The following is a 20,103-nucleotide window of genomic DNA, read 5'->3' as shown; positions in this document are numbered from 1 at the left end:
CTGAATCTAGGCTGAGCCTTGGGGGCTTGCAGGGCACAGGGGCTGGCTGCTCACTGCTATGGCAAACCAGACTGTTGCCAAATCTCTTAAAGGGCCTGTTATGCCGGGGCCTCGCCCCTCCAGATGTTGAGGGGTGCACCCAAGTCTTGCAGGAAGGTTTGCTCTAAGGGCAAGGCTTCTGCAAGACTGCTGTGAAACATACTCTGTTGCATATTAGAATTGTTTCAGAGCAGCAGATAGATGTTACCTGGTTCTCTTGAAACTAATTGGTAAAAAACTTCACAACTACTTGGCGGTTTATTTTTATGGTATTCTCTTTAATGTAGAAGAAGCTATTGGCATCTCAGGATTTTGAAACAGAATTAGCTATTGCATACGTGAGAAAAATCAGCACTGTCGTGCCTTACATTGCAAAGTGGAGGGTTTGCTTCTGGAAATGGGCTACTGTGTAAACCATGGTTTTGTAGCTACCAGCAGTAACAAATAACAAGTGCTTTCTAAGCAATACTGGAACTGGAGCATTCCTGTATTTCTAATTGAAAGCCTGTCTTTGTTTCCAGAGAATAAGGAATTCCAAGAAAAGGAGACAGGTCTTTCGAATGACATCTGCTTTCTGCCTTCATCTTAGTACCTTGTTTTGAAAAACAGAACGATGAAACAGTGTTGTTTTTTTTCTGCTGAGGCAGTCACTCCTCCTGATCAAGAGAAGCATGCTGCAAATTGGAAACAAAATGGAACTGAAATCCTGTGCATATTAAAGCAAATGCATGAGAGGTATGAAAGTGAGTGTGGATGTTAAAGTGCCAGAAGGGAAAACTATCACTTAAAGCAGTACTGTAAGGGACGCTGCATTTCTCTCCCATGCACAACCCTGCCCGTCCAAAACTCCCCATCTCTGCATGCACCAGCACAGGGAAATGTACTACAACGTGCAGCACATTCCCCCCTGCTCTTGCAGATGCAGTCCCCGCTCTCTCTGTCTTCCTCCAGCCCCCATGGCCGAGGTCTGGCTCCAGCCTGCGCCAGGGGACTGCAGGAGGAGGAGGGCAGGTACAGCCATGCCTGGCTGAGGGAGGGGAGGCCTGCGGGGCCAAGGCGACTCCTGTGCCACTCGCTTCTTAGAGCAGGGCATTCCCCACCCACTGCCATGGGCTCTCCTGCCCCGCCTGCCCAGGTTGCTACATGCTGAGGCAGCAGTGGCCATGCTCTATATAAGAGCCTGAAGAGCCAGCCCAGTCGTGCCAGGGTGGTTAGCCAGGACTGGTGTGCCATGGAGGCCAAGGAGGCCGCAGCGGTGGCAGCGAAGGCAGCTCTGAGGACCCCCAAGTGCTCCCGCTGCCGTAACCACGGCTTCGTGGTGCCGGTGAAGGGCCATGCTGGCCACTGCCGCTGGAAGCTCTGCCTGTGCGACAAGTGCGCCCTCATCACTGAGCGCCAGAAGATCATGGCGGCCCAGAAGGCCCTGAGGCAGCAGGTGCCCGACCCCCCAGCTGGGGCAGACACAGGGCCCGCTCCCCTGGGCGAAGGCACTGGGGTGGCCGCTGGGGCGGCCGGTGCCCCTGAGCAGAGCGGCCATGAGGGGATGAAGGGCACCCAGCCCACTGGCAGCAACGGCAAACGCATGGCGTGCAGGGGGCCGCCGCCACCTCCCAGCGGCCCTCCCTTCTGGGACTACGGTAAGGGCCTGTCCCCAAAGCCTCTTCCCCTGTCTCGCCACCTTTCTTTCCATGTTCATCTCCCTCTTCCCCCCCATCAAACGCTGCCACTTGCGCAGTTTGCACCCACCCGATTCCTCAGGCTCCAGCTCCCCAGAGAGCCATTCCTGCTGTCTCCCCCTCTTTCCTTCCCCAGTGGACACAGGTACCCAACTTGCACATTGAATGTGCAACCCTGCATTTATTTTCCCTTTTGCAGGGTTTGCAACGTGGGTCACGTGGCTCTGCAGCAGCAGGAGCAATGTGCTCAGCCTCACCACTCATTGCAAAGTTGAAGCTTAAGGAAGTGGCTTTTCTCTGAGAAATTAGTCTGGGAGGGAAACCAAACTGTGATCCACTGTGCACTGCAGGTGCTCATGCATGTTTCTCTCAGTGCTGTCTCACTGTTTATAAATTCACAGGCACAAGCCTCCAGCAACAAAAATGCTAAAAAACTCAGTGATGGCAGGTAAATGGGGAAGTTACTGCTGCAGTTGCCTGAAGCAAGCATTTTATGATAGCACTGTAAAGAAAGAGACCTTTTGGCCTTAATTTCTGTAGCAAAGACTGAACTTGGCTGGGATCACTTGGTGTAAAAGTGCATTTGGTATGTAAGAGCAGAGCACAGATTTTGCAGGTGGAACAGTTGTATGGTCTGTCACCTCTTAAATTGCTTCCTTTAATAGAATCTTTCATGTGACTTGTCTAGTTTATTACTATTTATTACAATAACTTCATGCTATTTCTATTTAGTATAGTAATTTTACAGAAATCCCTACTGATTGCAGTAGTCATTAGTCTGAGCCTCTGGAGAGTTGGCAGCCTGCAAGACAAAATGCTGTTCTGAGAAGCCCAGAGGAAAGAGTCATTTCAGACATCTCTAGTTTGCACCTAATCTGTCAATAACTGTTCCCCCTTTTTTTTAGCTTTGTTTCCTAAGAAAATGATGTTTATGGATGATGCTAGTTGTACATGTGCCTGTCAGTCCTTCCCTTAATAACATTTTTAACCTGCTGATGAATTTAAAAAAAGGTTAGGGACAAAGAGTATAATTGTAGTACTCCAGAAGTTGACCTACTCTAGAAGCAAATTCTTCCACTTCTCTACGAACAGGAGGATGTGCAGACAAGAAAGACCCTATTCGTGTTCAAATAACCACACTCTTTTTTTAAGATTTCAGAGAGGCCATATAAGATTCCAGATGCAAGATAAAAAACAAAGGAAGTAACTGATTCCTGCATCTGAAATTGCCTGTGTATCTCCCTAAAATTGAGCCTTTGTCTGTAAATTAACTTAAGAAGTGACAGATAGGACTAAAGTTAGAACTCTATTATTTCTGTAGATTTTTTTTTAAGTTCTGCTAGAGTTAAAAGTCTTAAGGTAGGTTGTTTTGCTGTTGCTGATGTACTGAAAGAATAAGATTCTGCAGCCAGCGCTTTACTAAGGACTAGCTTCACAATGCATAAGGCAGAAAAGAATGCAGATCATTCTGCGTTAGTTATCATCTGCTGCACCTTTCCTTAGTTCCTTAAAAAATCACAAAATAAATTCATGAGGAGCTAAGCATGAAACCAAAGGGCCAGATTTTCCTGCCTGAGAGTGGAATTTGGTCCTGCAGCTACTTCTACTGAACTCCATAGAATTACATGGACATTTTTACTTGTTCTTTTCTTATTTTTTCCTAGCTCACCCTGCTTTTCCTCCAGAATACATGGTCAACCCAGAATACCTGGAGAGAGAACCTCCGAAAGTGTACCCTGGGCGTTCTGGGGTATATCCTTGCCACCCATTTCCCATGGGGTTTGCCATCAATCAGTCAAGCTGTAGGGGAGCACCATCACCTCCAGGGATGTCACTTCAGAGAGGTTTCCGACACATTCCTAGCAACTACGGGCCAGGGAATGCAGCTTCTATGTCAGTAAGTAGTGGTCTCTTAATTACTTCTGGAAATACTGCTGTCTTTACTTTTAGCTGCCTTCTTGCTGTTAAAGTACCCATGAAAAGTTACCCTGCTTATAAGTTACTTCACAAAATTTTGATATATTATGCTGAAGAAAACATTAGCAAATGGTGATGTTAGTCTGACCTGAACCCAGAAGAGCAAACCCATGCACTTGCAAGGGGCCAGATTTTGTGAAATGTTTTGGAGCTTATACGTCCTGCTAACATATGCAACAGCCTTTTGGAATTATGGCAGTTGGCCACTTAATATGGTCATGTTGTGCCAGCGTAGATGGCACAGAATGCACATTGGGAGGTTCCTCTTCTTCCATTCAGGACAAATCTAATGGGGAGGGAGAGTGTCAGGGCTTGGCCAAGGCACCACAGCCACGGAGAAGAATGGGGAAGAATCAGCTTCCACAAGGAAGCGAATCAGCATGGTTGGATATTTCTGTTTTGACACATTTGGTTTCTCAAAAACAGTAGAAAATTGTTGTGGTTAACAGAAGTTTCAGATGAAAAATAATGTTTAGCATCATAGGGCCCATACCTTCAAACCACACAGACATGGTAAAACAAGATGCTAAATTGCCTGTCAGTTGTAATGGTGTGTGTGGGCACTTCCAGTTCCTTTCAGTGCTGTCAGTCATGTTGGTTTCAACTGGTGGTGTTCAGTTTTTGTACTGCAGTTGGGCACATTATCAGATTTCCAGCTGCCATGCGCCATTCTGTCTGCATTGAGTACAATTCATAGAATCATAGAATCATAGAATAGTTTGGGTTGGAAGGGACCTCTAAAGGTCACCTAGTCCAACCCCCCCGCCATGGGCAGGGACACCTTCAACTAGATCAGGTTGCTCAGAGCCCCGTCCAACCTGACCTGGAATGTTTCCAGGGATGGGGCATCCACCACCTCTCTGGGCAACCTGTGCCAGTGTTTCACCACTCTCAGCGTAAAAAATTTCTTCCTTATATCTAGTCTAAAACTACCCCCCTTTAGTTTAAAGCCATTCCCCCTTGTCCTGTCACAACAGGCCCTGCTAAAGAGTTTGCCGCCATCTTTCTTACAAGCCCCTTTTAAGTACTGATAGGCTGCAATATGGTCTTCCCGAAGACTTCTCTTCTCTAGGCTGAACAACCCCAATTCATCAGTTCATGTTAAGGTAGAGTGATCTGCCTCAAGACTACTAGATTTATTATGCTTGCATAGAATTGCCCTGTCACATTTTAGGGGTTATTGAGAAAGAGGGTGGCTAGCAGCAGTCTGAGTCCTGGTGGGCTAGATATGCACAGGCTGGGAAGTGCCTTGTCTAGACCATCACTGTATGCGGTTTTGAACTTAATTTTAACTGTCCTGAAACAGATCGAAAGATCTCATACAAGCTCTATCTGTACCAGGGTGCACGGCCAGATCCAAGAGAGAAATGCTCCTGTTTCTCTGATGCTAGTGTTTCTGAGGGATGGAAATCCCTCCTTGCACATGGAATGAGTTTTATCATGCTCTAACAGGTCTGGTGATCACAGACCAAGGCTGTGGGGCACCCTGTGGTGCACACCAGCCCCTCAGTGTAGGTTGAGCCACTCACTTCACTGGGCTCAGGGGAGAATCCATAACTAGCAGGGAGGTGGTGGCAAGGAGCATTTTCCTAGGTTGCCTCTCTGTTGCATGATGACTTCCAGACTTGTTCAGTGGCAAGTGGACCAGGTCAGTGGTGAAGGTGAGCTGCTCCTGGTTTAAACCAACTGCTCTAATGAGATACCAGCACAGAAGATGAGGACTTAGAAGGTCAGTTTCAGCTGAGACATGGTCTGAGAAGCTGCTACTTCTCAGTTTCAGCATGTTGGACTATGCACAGGCTTTGCCTGTGCCAATATGTGCACAGATGTGGCAGCATATGGCCACAAAATGGACAAAAAATGTAATATTCACAGGTAAAAATTGAAACAGAAATTGGTACTGCAGATGTGTCCTGGAGAGTCTTTAGATGGAACATGCTTTGCTTCACGTGTTTCCGCAGATTCCAGATGGAGGTGGAGATTTCCATCAAGGTTACTACACTCCTCTGCCTCAGTTGATCCCACCAAGTTTTCTGCCAGGGATTCACTACATTCCACCTCCCCTTTCACTGAACATGTTGGCTGAAACAACCAAGGAAGCACATGGTAAGGAAGTATGAGATGAGCCCTGGGAGATTCAGTTTTAACCTGGTTTCAATACCTAACCACAGAGGTGGAAGCCTCAAGAGACCCTGATTCTAGCTAGTTTTCAGGGTTTTACAGATCACTGTGATGGAGCCAGGACCGAGATCTTGAAGTCCCGGGACAGATTGCCAGCTTGTACAGCTCTAGGCAGGGTTGACTTAGGGGAAGCAGCCTGACATGCTTGGGCTTTCCAGCTGACAAGCACCTCAATTTCACACAGACATTGGAGGCCTCAGGACTCAGAGCCATTCCAGAATGTGATCTGCTGATGTTCTCAAAATGAAAATATTTTTCTAAGTAGCTAGTTTGCGGGACATATTTTAAAAATGATTTGGCTCTGTTGCAATTTAGACAAAATGTTAAAAAAAATGCGGACTAACACTTAGCATGAACAATATGATATTTCTTGCTCATCTGAAAATCCTACATTTTAATTGCTGTAAATGAAAGATTGAATCTTCAAAATCTCAAGTTGTTTTATTGAATCTCACAGGATTTAAAATTTCTGGCATAGGTTAAGTCTTTGTGCCCCTCTTTTTTGGGTCTCTTTCATGTATTGTGCCTACATGTGGACATATTTGTGATTATATTTGCAAGTTTTTCATTTGGCTGCAGCTAGCTGTGACCACAAGAGGGTAGAGCTGCTCAGAGAATTAACCACTAGTACTGGATGAGTGAACAGCCACTTTTATTTTAAATTCTTTTTGAAAATGCAGATAAATAAATACAACTTTATTTCTCTTCTGGAACATGATGAAACAGATTACAATAACCACCCAGTGAAAAATCAAATCTCTTGTGTAAGAGGGAGGAGAAATAGAGGAGTGTAATTATCTCATTTGAATTGAAAAGATGTTGATGGTGGTTATGCGGGACAAAATATAAGTTGGGGTTTTTTTGGCCTGGTTTCTCGACAACATAAGGCTCGTGCAGTCTCATTTTCTGTTAATGTCAGTCCTCTTATAACTTTTCAACCCATTAGTTATTTTCAGCCAAACATATCTGTTGTGATCACAGGCCTACACAATATTGATCTGCAAGGGAAACAGATGCCTCCCACAAAATGGTTTGTTTGCAGCCACGTCATGGTGTTTGGCTGGCTGTCAGCTTGCACTCCGTTCTTGACTGACGCATGTGTACCTTGGCCAACAACCAAGTGCCTGCCAGTCAGCCCAGAAGTGGGCACGTATCTTCAGAGCAGTCAGAGCATACCTGCTTCTTGTCTGGCTGGAAAGCCAAAGAAAAGTAAGCAGGAGATGTGGTGGACAAGGGGAATATGAAGAATATGGCAGTGTGGGGGTTGTACAGACATCGTAGAAATGTAAAGTTATTTTAAGATACTGACAGAGGTATTAGGACTTTAATGCAGCATGTAGGAGCTACTGGTGTGCTGGAGGTGAAATAATACGGGCTGAGTTTGAGGGGAAGAGAGGAAACTGAGGGCTGGCAGGCAAACCAGAAAGCGTATGTAAGGATTAATGGGTTTTGTGATTTGGAGGGGACAAAAGATCTGGGGGATACCGCAGTGGCAGAGAACCTGTAGGGAGCTGCAGCTATTCTGTTGGTGTGTGTGGGAATGGGAAGGAACTGGGAGTAGCAAACAAACATGGGGGACATGGAGAGAAGTAGTGGTATTGCATGAGGAAAACAGAGAAAATCCAGTCCTGTATTGGTAGAGTGAAGTTGTACTGGCCAAACAATCATGAAAACAGGCAACTGGATAGAGAAGGGAAGTCATGAGAGCACCCCCCAAGAGAGCAAAATGCCATCTGATGACCTCAGCCCTTATTACACACTAGGGAATCACAACCCAGGCACAAAGCCATAGGAAACAATGCATCATGCATTATGCTGCTCAGAGAACAATCCAGTTTTCTTAATAGTATGAGAAAGTACAAATTAATTCCACTACATAGCATTTGTGCTCCAGGATATGTAGGAATTTGCAATTGTGACCCAGTGAGGGGGGATACTTCTGCATGAGGTCATATACAAAATAGCCTGCCAGCAGAAGATGCAGATGTAGAGGGAAGCTACAGTGAAACTAATAATTCTTTGATTCCGGTATTCAAGATGCTTGAAAAAAGAGAAAAGCTGTCATATTTAGAGCATAGGGATGTGTTAGGACTGCATCATGTCTTTTTTCCCAAGAAAGGAACTGACTCAAACCTGCAGTTAGACTTGGGAAAATCCTTCCTCCAGAGAAACCTCCAGAATTGAGGTGAAATGGGCTTTCTGGCAAAACTGTTGCAGGAAAATGGATATAGAAAACTCTAGCAGGGGACAACTGGTGAGAAGAAATGTCTGTGATCTCTGCCCCGAAGGGAATCTGAGATGAAGACAAATAAAAAACCAAGTCCTGTCTGAAAAAGATTTTCCAAGGCTAGAAGCTGCTGCCAGAAAGGTTTGAGTCAATAGTTGACTGCAGCTGAATGACTGAGGCCGGTTAGGTTTACAACGGTGATGTGAAGTATAGGCCATGTTGTTACACAATTTCATGCACTATTGACTAGTACTGTTATGGAGATTTGACAAAATAAACACAAGGTATGTCCAGTAAAACAGCATCTGAGGATAGAGTCTGATTGCAGATTGTTGGCTTTCGAAAAGAGCAAGCCACAGAAAAACAAATAAAAACCCAAGTCGCCTGTGAGGAAATGAGGGAGCTTTTCATGCAAATTGGCAATTAAATACTTTATAAAATGAAAATCCCTAGTTGGATTTGAAGAAGGGATTTAGTCTGTCAAGGCCTTTGAGAATTCACAGGAGTGTTAAAAAGGCATGGCATAGATTCACTGCGGTTAAGTGGGCAAAAGAGTCTGCCTCATACTTCTATTCCAGTCAGCTTCAACACTTGCCATCTTGAAGCACTCTTGCTACATTTCTTTAAGCATGGCTGAAACAATCAACTGCTGTGTGAAGTGCAGTATCTCAGTTCGGAGAGCTTCAGCTCTTAATGTCAAGCACCTTTGGATTAACTGGGTTGAAAACCAAACTGGATTGACAAAAGTAATTTTGCATTGAGAATTTACCTATGGAAATGTGATTGATACCAGGTGTAATGCAAACTGAAATACAGGGTTTGGGGGTTTGGGCTTGTTTGTGTTTAACTCTGACCTTTTTCTATTCTTCATTTTTATTTCAGCTACTGAAGCTGACAGTCAGGATTCAGGGGTGGTTCATGAACCTGGCCAACCATCTTCCCCAGAAGAAACAAGCAGAGACCAATCTGTATATTCTAAACAGTAAATGGGCTGGAGAAGAGCTGAGTAGCAGGCAGTGCTATTTTCATTACTGAGGAGAGTGTTAGTTAATACGATGGTAGAGTGACACTTAGTCACTGAGCAGCCACAACAGCTAGAAGAAGGGGATTAGTCCTCTGCCTCACTTTATGATCATGTTAGAGCTACCAGGCTCACAGCTCTGCCTCCCTAGCACTGTAAAGCCCTTGTTCCTAAAAGAGGTTTTCCAGAGCCATGGTAAATCCCTTCCCCCTTAAGCAGGTGGAAGCAGCAAATGATTCTGACTCTGAATTTGTTTCCTTTGCTGATGTTAGATGGCTCCCTGACTTTGGAGTGAGGTCTCTGAGCCACGTACATTCTGTAGCCTTCTCATGTTCATGACAGTAGTCAAAAATGTGTTGTTTGTATATCAATTTGCTGTAAAGGAAACTGGTTCTGAATATTATGGAAGAGTTAAGTGATGTGGAGCCTGAAGACTGGGTGAGAGAGGATGGGAAGATGCTCTGGGTTGCTGATTTACTTGGCTGCCTAAGAACATGATTCACTGGATTCAGCAGGGTAAGGGAACAGTAGGTGCTTGTCAAGAAGGGCATGGGAGGACTTTGCAGAAAGGTCTGATACAGGCTGAAATCCAGTGCCTCCACATTGTTTTCTGGGTGAACTGCCTTTAAGGCATCTTCCTTTCAGGTTGGGGACAGACTGATTTTGAATCACTTCGTGTCACACAGGCTTCAGGATTTTGAATGTCCTTGATGGTTTATACATAATTTCAATGTTGTTTAACTCAGTACAGCTGAAACTAAACAGTACTATTTGTTTCTAAAGGACTCGTGTAGACAGCTTTATACATGTGTATTGGAAGTGCGCTGTGGCGTATCAAAGGTGTGGAGAGATTGCCTAGGAAACTAGGACAAAACACCATTTAGAATAATAATTAGTCAAATCTATACATATTATAATTTTCAATGATAATGTTTAATTAAAAATGAAAGGTACATTCCTCTACTGTTTTGCCTAGAGGAATTGGTTTTGTATTAAGTGGATCAGTTGTTAATGTTTGAATAATCTGGGGGGGACTTTTGTATAATTAAAAAAGATACATTAAATTGTTGGTATGGTTTTGATGATTTGAGGCTTGCATATCTACACGTAATTTTTCTGGCCAAATGTCAGATGTTGCCCTGAACAGCTCTGTGTTGAGCTGTTGAGCTGAACTTGTCTGGAGAGAGATTTAGGCTTCAGTATTTTTCTTCTACAACTTTTGACTGCTGCTGTAGAGGTGAGCACAGTAAAATAAACATTCTTCTGTTCTGCTACTTGTACTAATAAACCCTTGCTCAATGCAAGATGTAAAGAAATTATACTAAGCTGAAAATTCTTTTTTTTTTTTCTTTTTTATGTAGTAGATCATCTGCTGGAATGCTTTCCAGCACACAGGGTTTTGGGGCAAAAGTAAAAGTGGCAAACTTAGAACTGCCAAGAGGAAAAACTGAAAAACACATGCATCTATAGCAAATAATCTGATGTACAACTTGTTATATACTAGATTTACAACAGGATCTTTGCTCCCAGGAGTGTCACAAACCTGCTCTTAAAACTGCTGTCTGCTTGGGAAAATCTGGATACTTCTTTAAGGTGTCTGGATAGAGCAAAGCTCTTTTCAAAAGAAAATATTCTACAAATAGAAATACCAGCAGCACCCACAAAGCAGGTTCCTCTATGGATGGAGGGTTGTTTTTTTATATGTATAATATAATGATTTAAGGAAATAGTAATGTACGAGATGAACAGTTGAATAGTCTCCTTCCCAGATATTTTTCTAAAGTCATATTCAGTGTTGTATTACTCCTTAAATCTCAAGGCAAAATGGACTCCAGCCCATTTCACTGACTGTAATGCACAGTTGTTGTAGATATAGTGCATATACACTACTGTTTTTGCTGTGCCAGTGACTGCTTCCAGATTGCCAAGCCAAACTCCTTATTTTCCTTTTCCTCCATCTTTTTGAACTATCGGTGAGTGAACCAAAGCCTTTACTTTGGGTGTTCGAATGATGGTATGGCACTCCAGTAGGATCTCTCTCACTGCATTGCTGCAAACCAGTGTTCATCTCCAGAGGGATGTAGCGAGTTTAAAGAAGAGCAAGAGAAAGGCAACTAAGCTGAACAAGGAGATGGAGGAGTTGCCTTACAAGAGGAGTCTAAAAATAGACTGGAGTCTGCAGTTTGGAGAGGAGGAAGTTGAGGGGGGATATGACTCAGTTTTAGAACATCATGTCAGCTGTGGCAAAGTAGATGCAAAACCATTACCAAACCTTGCTATTTCCATACACATGAAGGACAAGAAGGTGACCAGGGACAGGGGCAAATGATGTCTGACCAGCCTGATTGCCTTCTGTAAGGAAATGACAGGCATCTACCCCAGTCTAAAGTCTAACAGGTGAACAGTTACAATTGGCTTTCCTAGGGCATCAGTAGTGAGGCCAATACTGTTTAATATGCATAATCCTATCATCAGTCAAACTTCGTTTGGTGTCATTTCAGTTTTTTACATTTTAGGAAATTTGTCCCCAAGTTCTTGCACCTATCTCTGCATGGAAAAGTATATGGCTTGGTAAGAGAATTAAAGTGAGTAACTCTCCAGTTGACAGGAAGAATTATCTTACGTGGATATTCAAGGTTTCATTCTTCCATTTTATGCTCAGCTTGTCCTTTTTAACCAAAGGAAAAATGTTCCTTGACAACTGGTATTGTCACACTGTGCATTTAAGGACTTCAAAGTGAATAATTTTAATTCCAGACTTGGTGCCAACCAATGTTTCCAATAATTAAACTCTGTGATCTCTTCTGACTCCATTTATTTAAATAAATGACTTAGGGATAATGAAATCAATTTGGATTGAAATGGAATGATTTGGATTAGACAAGTCACTCAGAGGCTGTTCCAGCCTAAATCATCCCAGAATTTTATTGTTTTTTATTAAGGCTGAAGCCACATAGACTTTGGTCAAATTCATAAAATTTGGGGACAAAAAGGAAAGTTAGCTATGATACCCACTTCTGAAATCTTTCTGCATGCAAGCTGCTACTGACTGCAGTAGGAATTCTGCACATAGCATTTGTCATCATTATTATTTTCTGATTTCTGAGGATTGGCTCCCTTGCTACAGATCTGAACTTCTGAAGATGTGATTCCTAACACCTGACACTTCTGTCAATCCTCTGTCCTCACTGCAAGCCCCTAGGTCATCACAGAGCAATAAGCTTAGTTCATACACTGAAGGGGAAAACCTGAAATTAGGAACCAGTTCTTTAACATTTACTCACACCACTAATTTCATTACTTTCAGTGGAATTATTTGCAAGGGTACAGAGTTGACAATGTTGGTTAGGTATGCAAGTTTAGGATCCAAGTTTTATACAGAGGTGTCTGTGACACTGTCCAAAACCTCAGATTATTGTAGATTTGCATTTTCTGTAGGAGCTTTGGGAAAAGGAAAACAAACCCAAGGGATTCTAGAAGAATCATGTAATATGTCCACTCTGCAAACATCTGTAAGATTCATTTGTCATTGCCCTGCAGCAAACTGCTAGATGTTAACATTTCTGTGGTATCCGCTTCTACATCTGGACCGAAGCAGGTTTTCGTATGACAGTAATTATAATACTCTTTCTAGGTCTTTTTTTAATTTTTCTTCTTGGAGTTAGATGCACCCAGTTGGAAAACTCTGAGTCCACAGCAAGACTATAGCTGTTTTTTCCACATCAATGAGTAATTAATTTTGAACAGCAATCCAAAGAAATATTTAATTGCCTACCAGTAAAGTCAGCTTTCTGCAAACAAAATTCTCCCTCCCCTTAAAAAAATAATTTTCATGACAGAAAAATTCTTTATGATGTGAAATGTACCTACTTTGGAACAGTGGAAACTTTAATTAAATCATTCTTATGGGCAAGTGGATCTGGTTTTCCTATTTTTTGCCCAGTATTTTACTACTGCAACATTAGCATTAGTCACAGTTATGTCTCTACTTAGCTTGCCAGAATGTAAGGGAGAAATCCAAATGCAAAGAAAGACTTTGTGGAATCTATTCCTGAAATCAGAGTGTCATTGGATGTTTTATTGTAGCCCAGGCCATTGATAGAGCTTCAGATCCACCACAGATGACCAGGCAGTGATGTGCCCATTCACCCACCTATGCATTTTACTTACCTGTATCCTTACACATCTTATCATACGTGAGTAAGGCTTGAAGAGCCCAGGCTAGAACATTCCTGAAAAAGACCCCACCCAAATCAGCAGGCTTATTTTGGTATTACTTTTATTTACAGTGGGTAACATTTTTCTCGTTTCGCCTTGCTGGACCTTCCCACTGGCTCTTTGGATATTGTCCTCAGCTGGGCAACATTAGTGGCGACCTTGCTACTGACTTCATAGGGTGATCCCCTATGGATCTAATGATGGGCCAGTTGTGATCTCATGCTGTTTTCACTTTTATTTTATGAAACTGTCTTTAGTGGAGGCACTTCTGGTTTCATTTACTAATTACTATCAGGGTTTTATAGTCTTACTGGTACAATCTACTCCAAAGTGTCCAGGCCACATAAGCTAGAGCAAATACAAAACATTTCTTTTTACAAAACATTTCTTTTTACAAAACGTGATTTAAATAACAGTCATATGCATAGTTCCCTGGGAGAACCTTCCTAGTTTTTCACAACAGGCTCTGTTTCCCATTAAGAAATGTGTTCTTTTGATCAAGGTGCAAATCGACTGTTTCTTATGCTCTTCCTACACTTACATTCAAGTAATTCAAAAGCCTCATGTACCTGCAGACAGTTAACTTTTTACATTCCCTTCCTCATGGACTGCCTCGCATCGTGAAATGGTTCTTTACTTCCTGATGTTCCTCAGTCCTGGGATTACGAATTTGTTCTAAATATCTCTAGGCACTTTGGCCATCTTCCCTGCCTGTCTTTCCAAAGGCATGCACAAGGCTAGTAATCCCATTCCCCAAAGCTGCCCAGCTTTGTAGAGAGATCTGCAGAGGCCATGCCTGCTTAGTTTACTTTCCCTACTGACCGAGCCTGCAGCTGTTTTGTTTTTCGGAAAACCCTTTACAGTCTTTTTCATGGGCAGTGCAATGATGGCATATGAATGACTCAGAGAGACAAACTTTTTAAAAAATTAGAAAAATAACAAAATAATTTTCATCTAAAGAAGCAAAGCACCTGGCATACTCAAAGGGGATACTGAGAGGATGATGGAAAGTCAGAACCTGGACTCATGTTTCCTTGTAGGGTTGGGAGTGACTTATGGAGGATAAAGCCACCTGTCCATCATCAGCATCCAGCGAAGTCCAATGGTTGTATTCACATAGTGGGAGATACCCCACAACTTTGTTTTTGAAGACCAAGGTGCCATCAATACACTTGAGCAAATGTGTGCTTCAGAGGCTGTGAAAGAAAGCCGGTGTCACTACACCCTTCCCACAGCGAGAGACACAACCCGGCCCCGCCACTCCCGTTCACGGTAAGAGGGTGACCGGGAGCCCCGGCAGCACCGACTGTCCCCGGTGAGTGGGACACCCCTGGCCGCCCGGGGGGGCCGCACCGAAGCACCCCTTCACCCTGCCCCTGAGTTGCTTCAGGGCACCGGGCTGTGAGGGAGGGGGACGACCACCTCTCACCGGCGGCGTCCCGCTCTCATAGCGGCCCGCCCCCTCACGGGTTAAGCGGAGCGGGTGGGGTCGGCAGACGGAAGGGGGACGGGCGGGACTGGCCCTTCATTAGCGGGCGCTAATGAGCAGTACGGGGCGAGTGCTGTGGCAGAAGTCACAGGGCCGCAGACCCCTGCCGGCCGTCGGGGATCGGCGCGCGGCACGACCGCGTGCCCCAGTCTCCAAGTCTCCTGCGCGCTGAGGAAATAGCGGCGGCAGCGCCGGCGGTTCTGCGCCTGCGCCGGCTGCGCCTCGCGCGGCGGCGGGGCTGAGGCGGCCCGGCGGTTGGCGTTGTGGGCGGGTTGCCGGGGCGGGCGGTGCTGGTTTTCGGGCCGGGCGGCGCCGGGCGCCTCACGGTGCTGAGCCCGGTCGGTTCCCTGGGCTTCCTGGGAGTGTCGGGCCCCCCACCTCAGCCCTGGGCGTGATAAAATGTTCATTTACTTATATAGGTCAAAGACGCAAACGCTCTCGCTTTGAGGTCGCAATTCCCTTGCAGTTTCCCTGCTGCAGTAGCCACACGTGATGTGGAATTCCTCAGTGAGTTGCATGGGCGGGGGAATAGAGTGTAAATGATGACTTCGTGGTCGGGCTGGGCTGCTGATTTGCACTTCGTAATGCATGTGCCCTAGTACAGCCTTAGTATTGCAAAGGGGAAAACAGTCCATGAGGAGGGTTATCTTCTGTTGCGTTTGTGTTTGTTCACCAGTACAGAGCAAACAGCTAGCCCTCCAACAGAGTTCCAAGAAAAGTGTTTACCTGTGCCAAGGGGGTAATGGTGGCAGGATGGTAGTTTGCCACAGCTCTTGTACAGCAAGACTTGGTGGTACATCAAACACTTAGGTCTGTTCATGCCAGGAAAAGCTGAGAGAGCTTTGTGCGTGCTAGCAGGTCAGTCATATTGGACATCTCTATATAGTAGCTTAACTTACATGTGTAACTTTTGTCAGTTAAACCATATCTAAGTCCTTACTAGCATGAAAAGGACAAGTTCATGTTACAAGGTGTCTATCTGACTGCTTACATAGTAAGTTATAACTACAGTTTAAAACCAAGTTTTGGAAGGCATATATGGCATTGCCTTTCACAGTATAAATCAAGCCTGTAACGTGTGTTACCAGTACTTGATACCCATTTAAAAAGTTCTTGCTTTCAGAATATTTTTACCATTTGAAAAGTCTAAAAGAAAAAAAACCTGTAGCTTAAAAACAGGAAAGGGAAGCATTTAAGACTTATGCCAAAATACCTTTATTTTTAAAGTAGTTCAACACAGTTATTCGTGGCTTTGGATTCCTTGGACTTAAATTTAGCTATAATGGATATTTTGCCCTAATGTTAGCCCTGTGAGACTTGTGCTTACTCATGTTGAACTTCTTCAGTCTAAGAATGAAATCTGACTCTTTCAGACCAATTTGCATCTTTACAGTGCTTCTTACTGGCTAAACTAATTTGGTTTGTTTACACCAGTTTCCAAGTTCAAAAGTGAAACTTCAGAAGAAGACAGTTAACCGGTGGAACAGATTACCAACAAGGTGGCTTGAATTTTCCATTACTTTAAGTCTAAAACAAGTAAGCATGTTTCTCTAGAAGAAATGCAGGTGGGTGTGTTGAAGAAATCCAAGTGAAATATGGTCTGTCTCATGCACTAGATAGTTCAGAGGATAATGACGGCTCTTGGTGCCACAGAATAGACTGGAGCTCAGGAAGGCACTTGCCTTTTAGGGTAGGCAACTCTCGATCTGCCTGCTAAAAGGACCTAGTACTATAAGAAAGGGCACTATAAGAAAGGAAGTAATGCGCTGTGAGGACTGTCCATTTGTTTCAGTATGGCAGACAGTGGTATTCATTCTCTCTAGAGCATGTTCAGTGGTGGTTGGTGCAGTTTGACCTATATTGTGTTACCTTCAGTTTAAGACCCCGTTTTTGAGGACCTCTCTGCACGAGAGTTACATATATTTATATAGTAATATAAAGAAATAAACTTCTTTGTGTAACTAGGGAAAAGGCTGGTCAAAGATATTTTCATACCAAGTTTCTAGCTTTCCCCCTCTAAGCTCAAGCTTGTCAAATTGATTAGTGATTATTATATTTGTTTAAATTATACAGCTTTTAAGTAGACGTTAAAGAAGCTCGCTCTTATTGGATGATTCATGAAGCAGGGTGGTATAGTAGTTGAAGCTGAGTCAGGAAGGCTTTGTTCAATACCTGACCTCAGGCCTACTGAGTAAAGTCAGACAGTTAATTCTCTTCTTATCCTGGTTTTGTCAGATCAATGGTTTTACAGACCTTTTTGGGACTTGAAAAGTTTGCAGCAAAATGATGTCTGAGAGCTGTTAAAATTGTATAATATAAACCTGTGGAAGTACAGGTCTGTGTACAGATCTGGTTTGCATGGTATCTCTTGTGCTAGTGTTCTTGATAATTAAGGCAATTCTAAAGTGCTTCTCCTAGGGTATAAACCTCCTTCCCAGAAAGGGAGTGAGAGCATGAGGAACTGAAGAACCTTTGCAGACAATGGATCACAATGGAGTGGGATCTCCAGCAGGGAGAACTAGAGGAAATGGCACCAGCTGAGAGCCTACAAAGACCCAATGGGGATCTCGTAGCAGTCACACAAACTTACTTAGGATTGGTCACAGTTCACATTTCAACTTTCTTTATTTCAAGTGTGTTTTCCTACATTTTGTCGTCTTCTGGTACATTCAAGCACACCATTTCTAGAATATTGACTTTGTCCATACCAGACACAAGACTTTCTCCCCTCAAACATAAAAGCTTTTACATCTGACTGAGAGACACAGTTTAGAGAAATAAATTTGACTAAGAAACCAGAAACGTGCAAAGAAAGTGACTGCGGTTGGAGGGTTAGTGTTTCATCCAGTGAGTTTAGTTCCTTTTAGAGGGATGTGCAGTCAGAGGCAGCAAAAACACAGGCTAGCTCTGAAAAATGCAAAGTAAACTATACATTGAACTATGATCAGAATGCCGGCTCAGAACCTTACAAGATGTTCGTTCTGTAGAAGAAAAGCAACATGTGGTCCAGAACGCAAAACCATAAATATCTCTGGGAAAGGACAGGGTATGATGTTTAGCTAGAATATCCCAGCAGTGTTATTCTGAAATGAAAACTCCAAAGCAGAATTTATCATTTTCAATAGAATCCTTGTTAAAAGCATGATGATGTTGAGGGGCAGATTCTCAGTATAAGCAGGACTGAGTCACTGTTTGGAGGACGCATGCAGAACTGATGCAGTTCAGAAGTGTCTGACTTGGGTGTAAGTGAGCTACATCTTATATGAGAAACCATCAAATTATAACAGTGCAGCTCTCCTTGTTAGATCAACCCAAGAAGCAGGCTAAATCTAAGTCACCGTGCTCTGAGGCTGCCTCCAGTGCTTTGGTTAACATGAGCTTCTGTACGTGGGATTGGTTCTCTAACTCTGTCGTGTAAGTGTTTTCCATAACTTGGAGTCTGAGCATAACATTAACCACTTAACATCAAAGCAAGACTTTCACTGGGGCTTCTGTCTCTGGCAGTAAAGAAGCTTGAAACTACAACCTCAATGCACTGCAAAGTTTCAGCAAGTAGAATAATAAAACTGTTTTGAGAGGGGATGATCTGCAGGTTTTGAGTGACTAGTGATAGAATTGTTCAACCTGAGCAGTGACTGAAATGAAGAGGCCAGGCTGATACCTTTCTCTAGGGAATTCCTGGATCATCAGAAGTTAGTTTTGTCTTTTCAGCAAAGTGCTGTACCCTCAGGTAATGCTACCTGTATGAATAGGTACTGCTTGTGTTAACATAACCGAGCTCAGGTTGGAGAGGCTGTTTTTAGTGTCCTGACTGGGAAAATCAGATCTTTTCCAATAGGTGGTTCATTTTTCTTGTATGTGTGAGTAACATCAAGTAGCCAATTTTATTCACTGTTTTAGAATACTACCCATTAAACAGAGCTACTGTATATTTTACAGCTTCCAAAAAAGTCTTGTCAGAAAAAGCAGAATTTTTAGCTATCTTTCTATTCCTTGTTAAGGAGTATTTTACAAGTTGTAAATGGGTTAAGAGTAGTGTACTGAATAATAAGTGAGAAGTGAATTAAAATGGCTTTGCATTTTTTTCAAACTACCCATTTTAGTCAAATTTTCACAAATGGTTCTAATGTTTGCAGAAGTTCTCACTGAACTGGTACTTGTTGATTATATTAATTTTTCTGGACCTTGGTTTAAACATGAAGTCAGAGCTCCGTGGGCTTCAGAATACTTTGCTGTGTAACTGGTAAATTAAGTGCTGAAATATTAAAGGAATAAGCATATGCTTTCTCTTGATAATGATAGTAACCAAAATGACAATGGAAATATTCATTTTGTTGTACAGTCACTTAGCCATTGGAATGGGCTCTAGGGTGACTCTCTTTGCCTTTTCCGCAGTGATCAAACTGAAGTTACTATCCCCATAGCAAATTGGATATTTGAATGCAAAGCTTGGTCTAAGCTGGAGAAGGATGCTTCTTCCCCTGTAGCAACAAGTCTATTTGTGTTAAAAAGTAACAGCCTGTAGCTAAAGGAAGTACATTCAAAGCTTTAACATGTAGTTTATACTGTCCTGCAGTGGAAAAGCTAACAAAAGGGAAGATGGGTGTCTAAATGCAGAACAGTCACAAATGTGGTTGAATGACAAGTAGGATAGAGCAACTCTCAGCCTGGCTGGAGTCCTACCTGCTAGCACTGAGCTGTGCCAAAGCGTCCACAACTCCTGTCTCTAAGAGCCTTGGTCCCAGGTGCTGGTAGAAGTGTGTGACTTTTGGTGGCCTCAGCTGCCCCAGCAGCTCTTTCATGGCCCCACTGCGCAGAAGGTGGTGGCAGCACTGAATCACTGTGTGGGCTGGAGCTAATGCAGCTACGAGAAGCTAGAAGAAGCCTGCCCCTTTGTAGTAAGTGAGGCTCCAAGGGAGGATGCAGGAAAATGCATTCAGATGTTTGGCGTTTAACCTGTTTGGGATTGATAATAGATATGCATTTGACTGCAGATGAGCCAGTCTTTTAATTTTGCTTTTTTTGTTTGATTTTAATGTGATGACACCTGAAAACACATGTGGAAAATATGGGCCCCTTCTGGAGGGAATGTACAGAAATGCTACTGGTGTGTACCTCAGCACTCTTCCACTGCCCTCCAGTCTTCTTACACATTCATGTTGCTTTTCTTAAACAGGTAAGGACTTGGCAGTTCAATGAGTCTGACAAAAATTCTGCAGTTAAATTAAAAAAAAAAACACAATAATTTCTTCAATAATTAATCACAAGAAAGACT

The 20,103-nt window shown here is 43.3% G+C and overlaps 1 protein-coding gene across 1 annotated transcript; it reads left to right on the top strand.

The window, feature by feature from the left end:
* Positions 1-1,270: 1,270 nt before the first annotated feature.
* Positions 1,271-9,086, top strand: DMRTB1 (DMRT like family B with proline rich C-terminal 1). Its single transcript, XM_076338222.1, has 4 exons — positions 1,271-1,676; positions 3,380-3,612; positions 5,654-5,798; positions 8,983-9,086. The coding sequence occupies exons 1-4, from the start codon at positions 1,271-1,273 to the stop codon at positions 9,084-9,086; spliced, it is 888 nt and encodes a 295-aa protein (XP_076194337.1).
* The last annotated feature ends 11,017 nt before the right edge of the window (positions 9,087-20,103 follow it).

Source organism: Aptenodytes patagonicus, chromosome 5, assembly GCF_965638725.1.
Source record: "Aptenodytes patagonicus chromosome 5, bAptPat1.pri.cur, whole genome shotgun sequence".
Taxonomy (NCBI): domain Eukaryota; kingdom Metazoa; phylum Chordata; class Aves; order Sphenisciformes; family Spheniscidae; genus Aptenodytes; species Aptenodytes patagonicus.
Note: the sequence above shows the minus strand (reverse complement) of the source record. Positions and strands in the feature narration are given on the sequence as shown.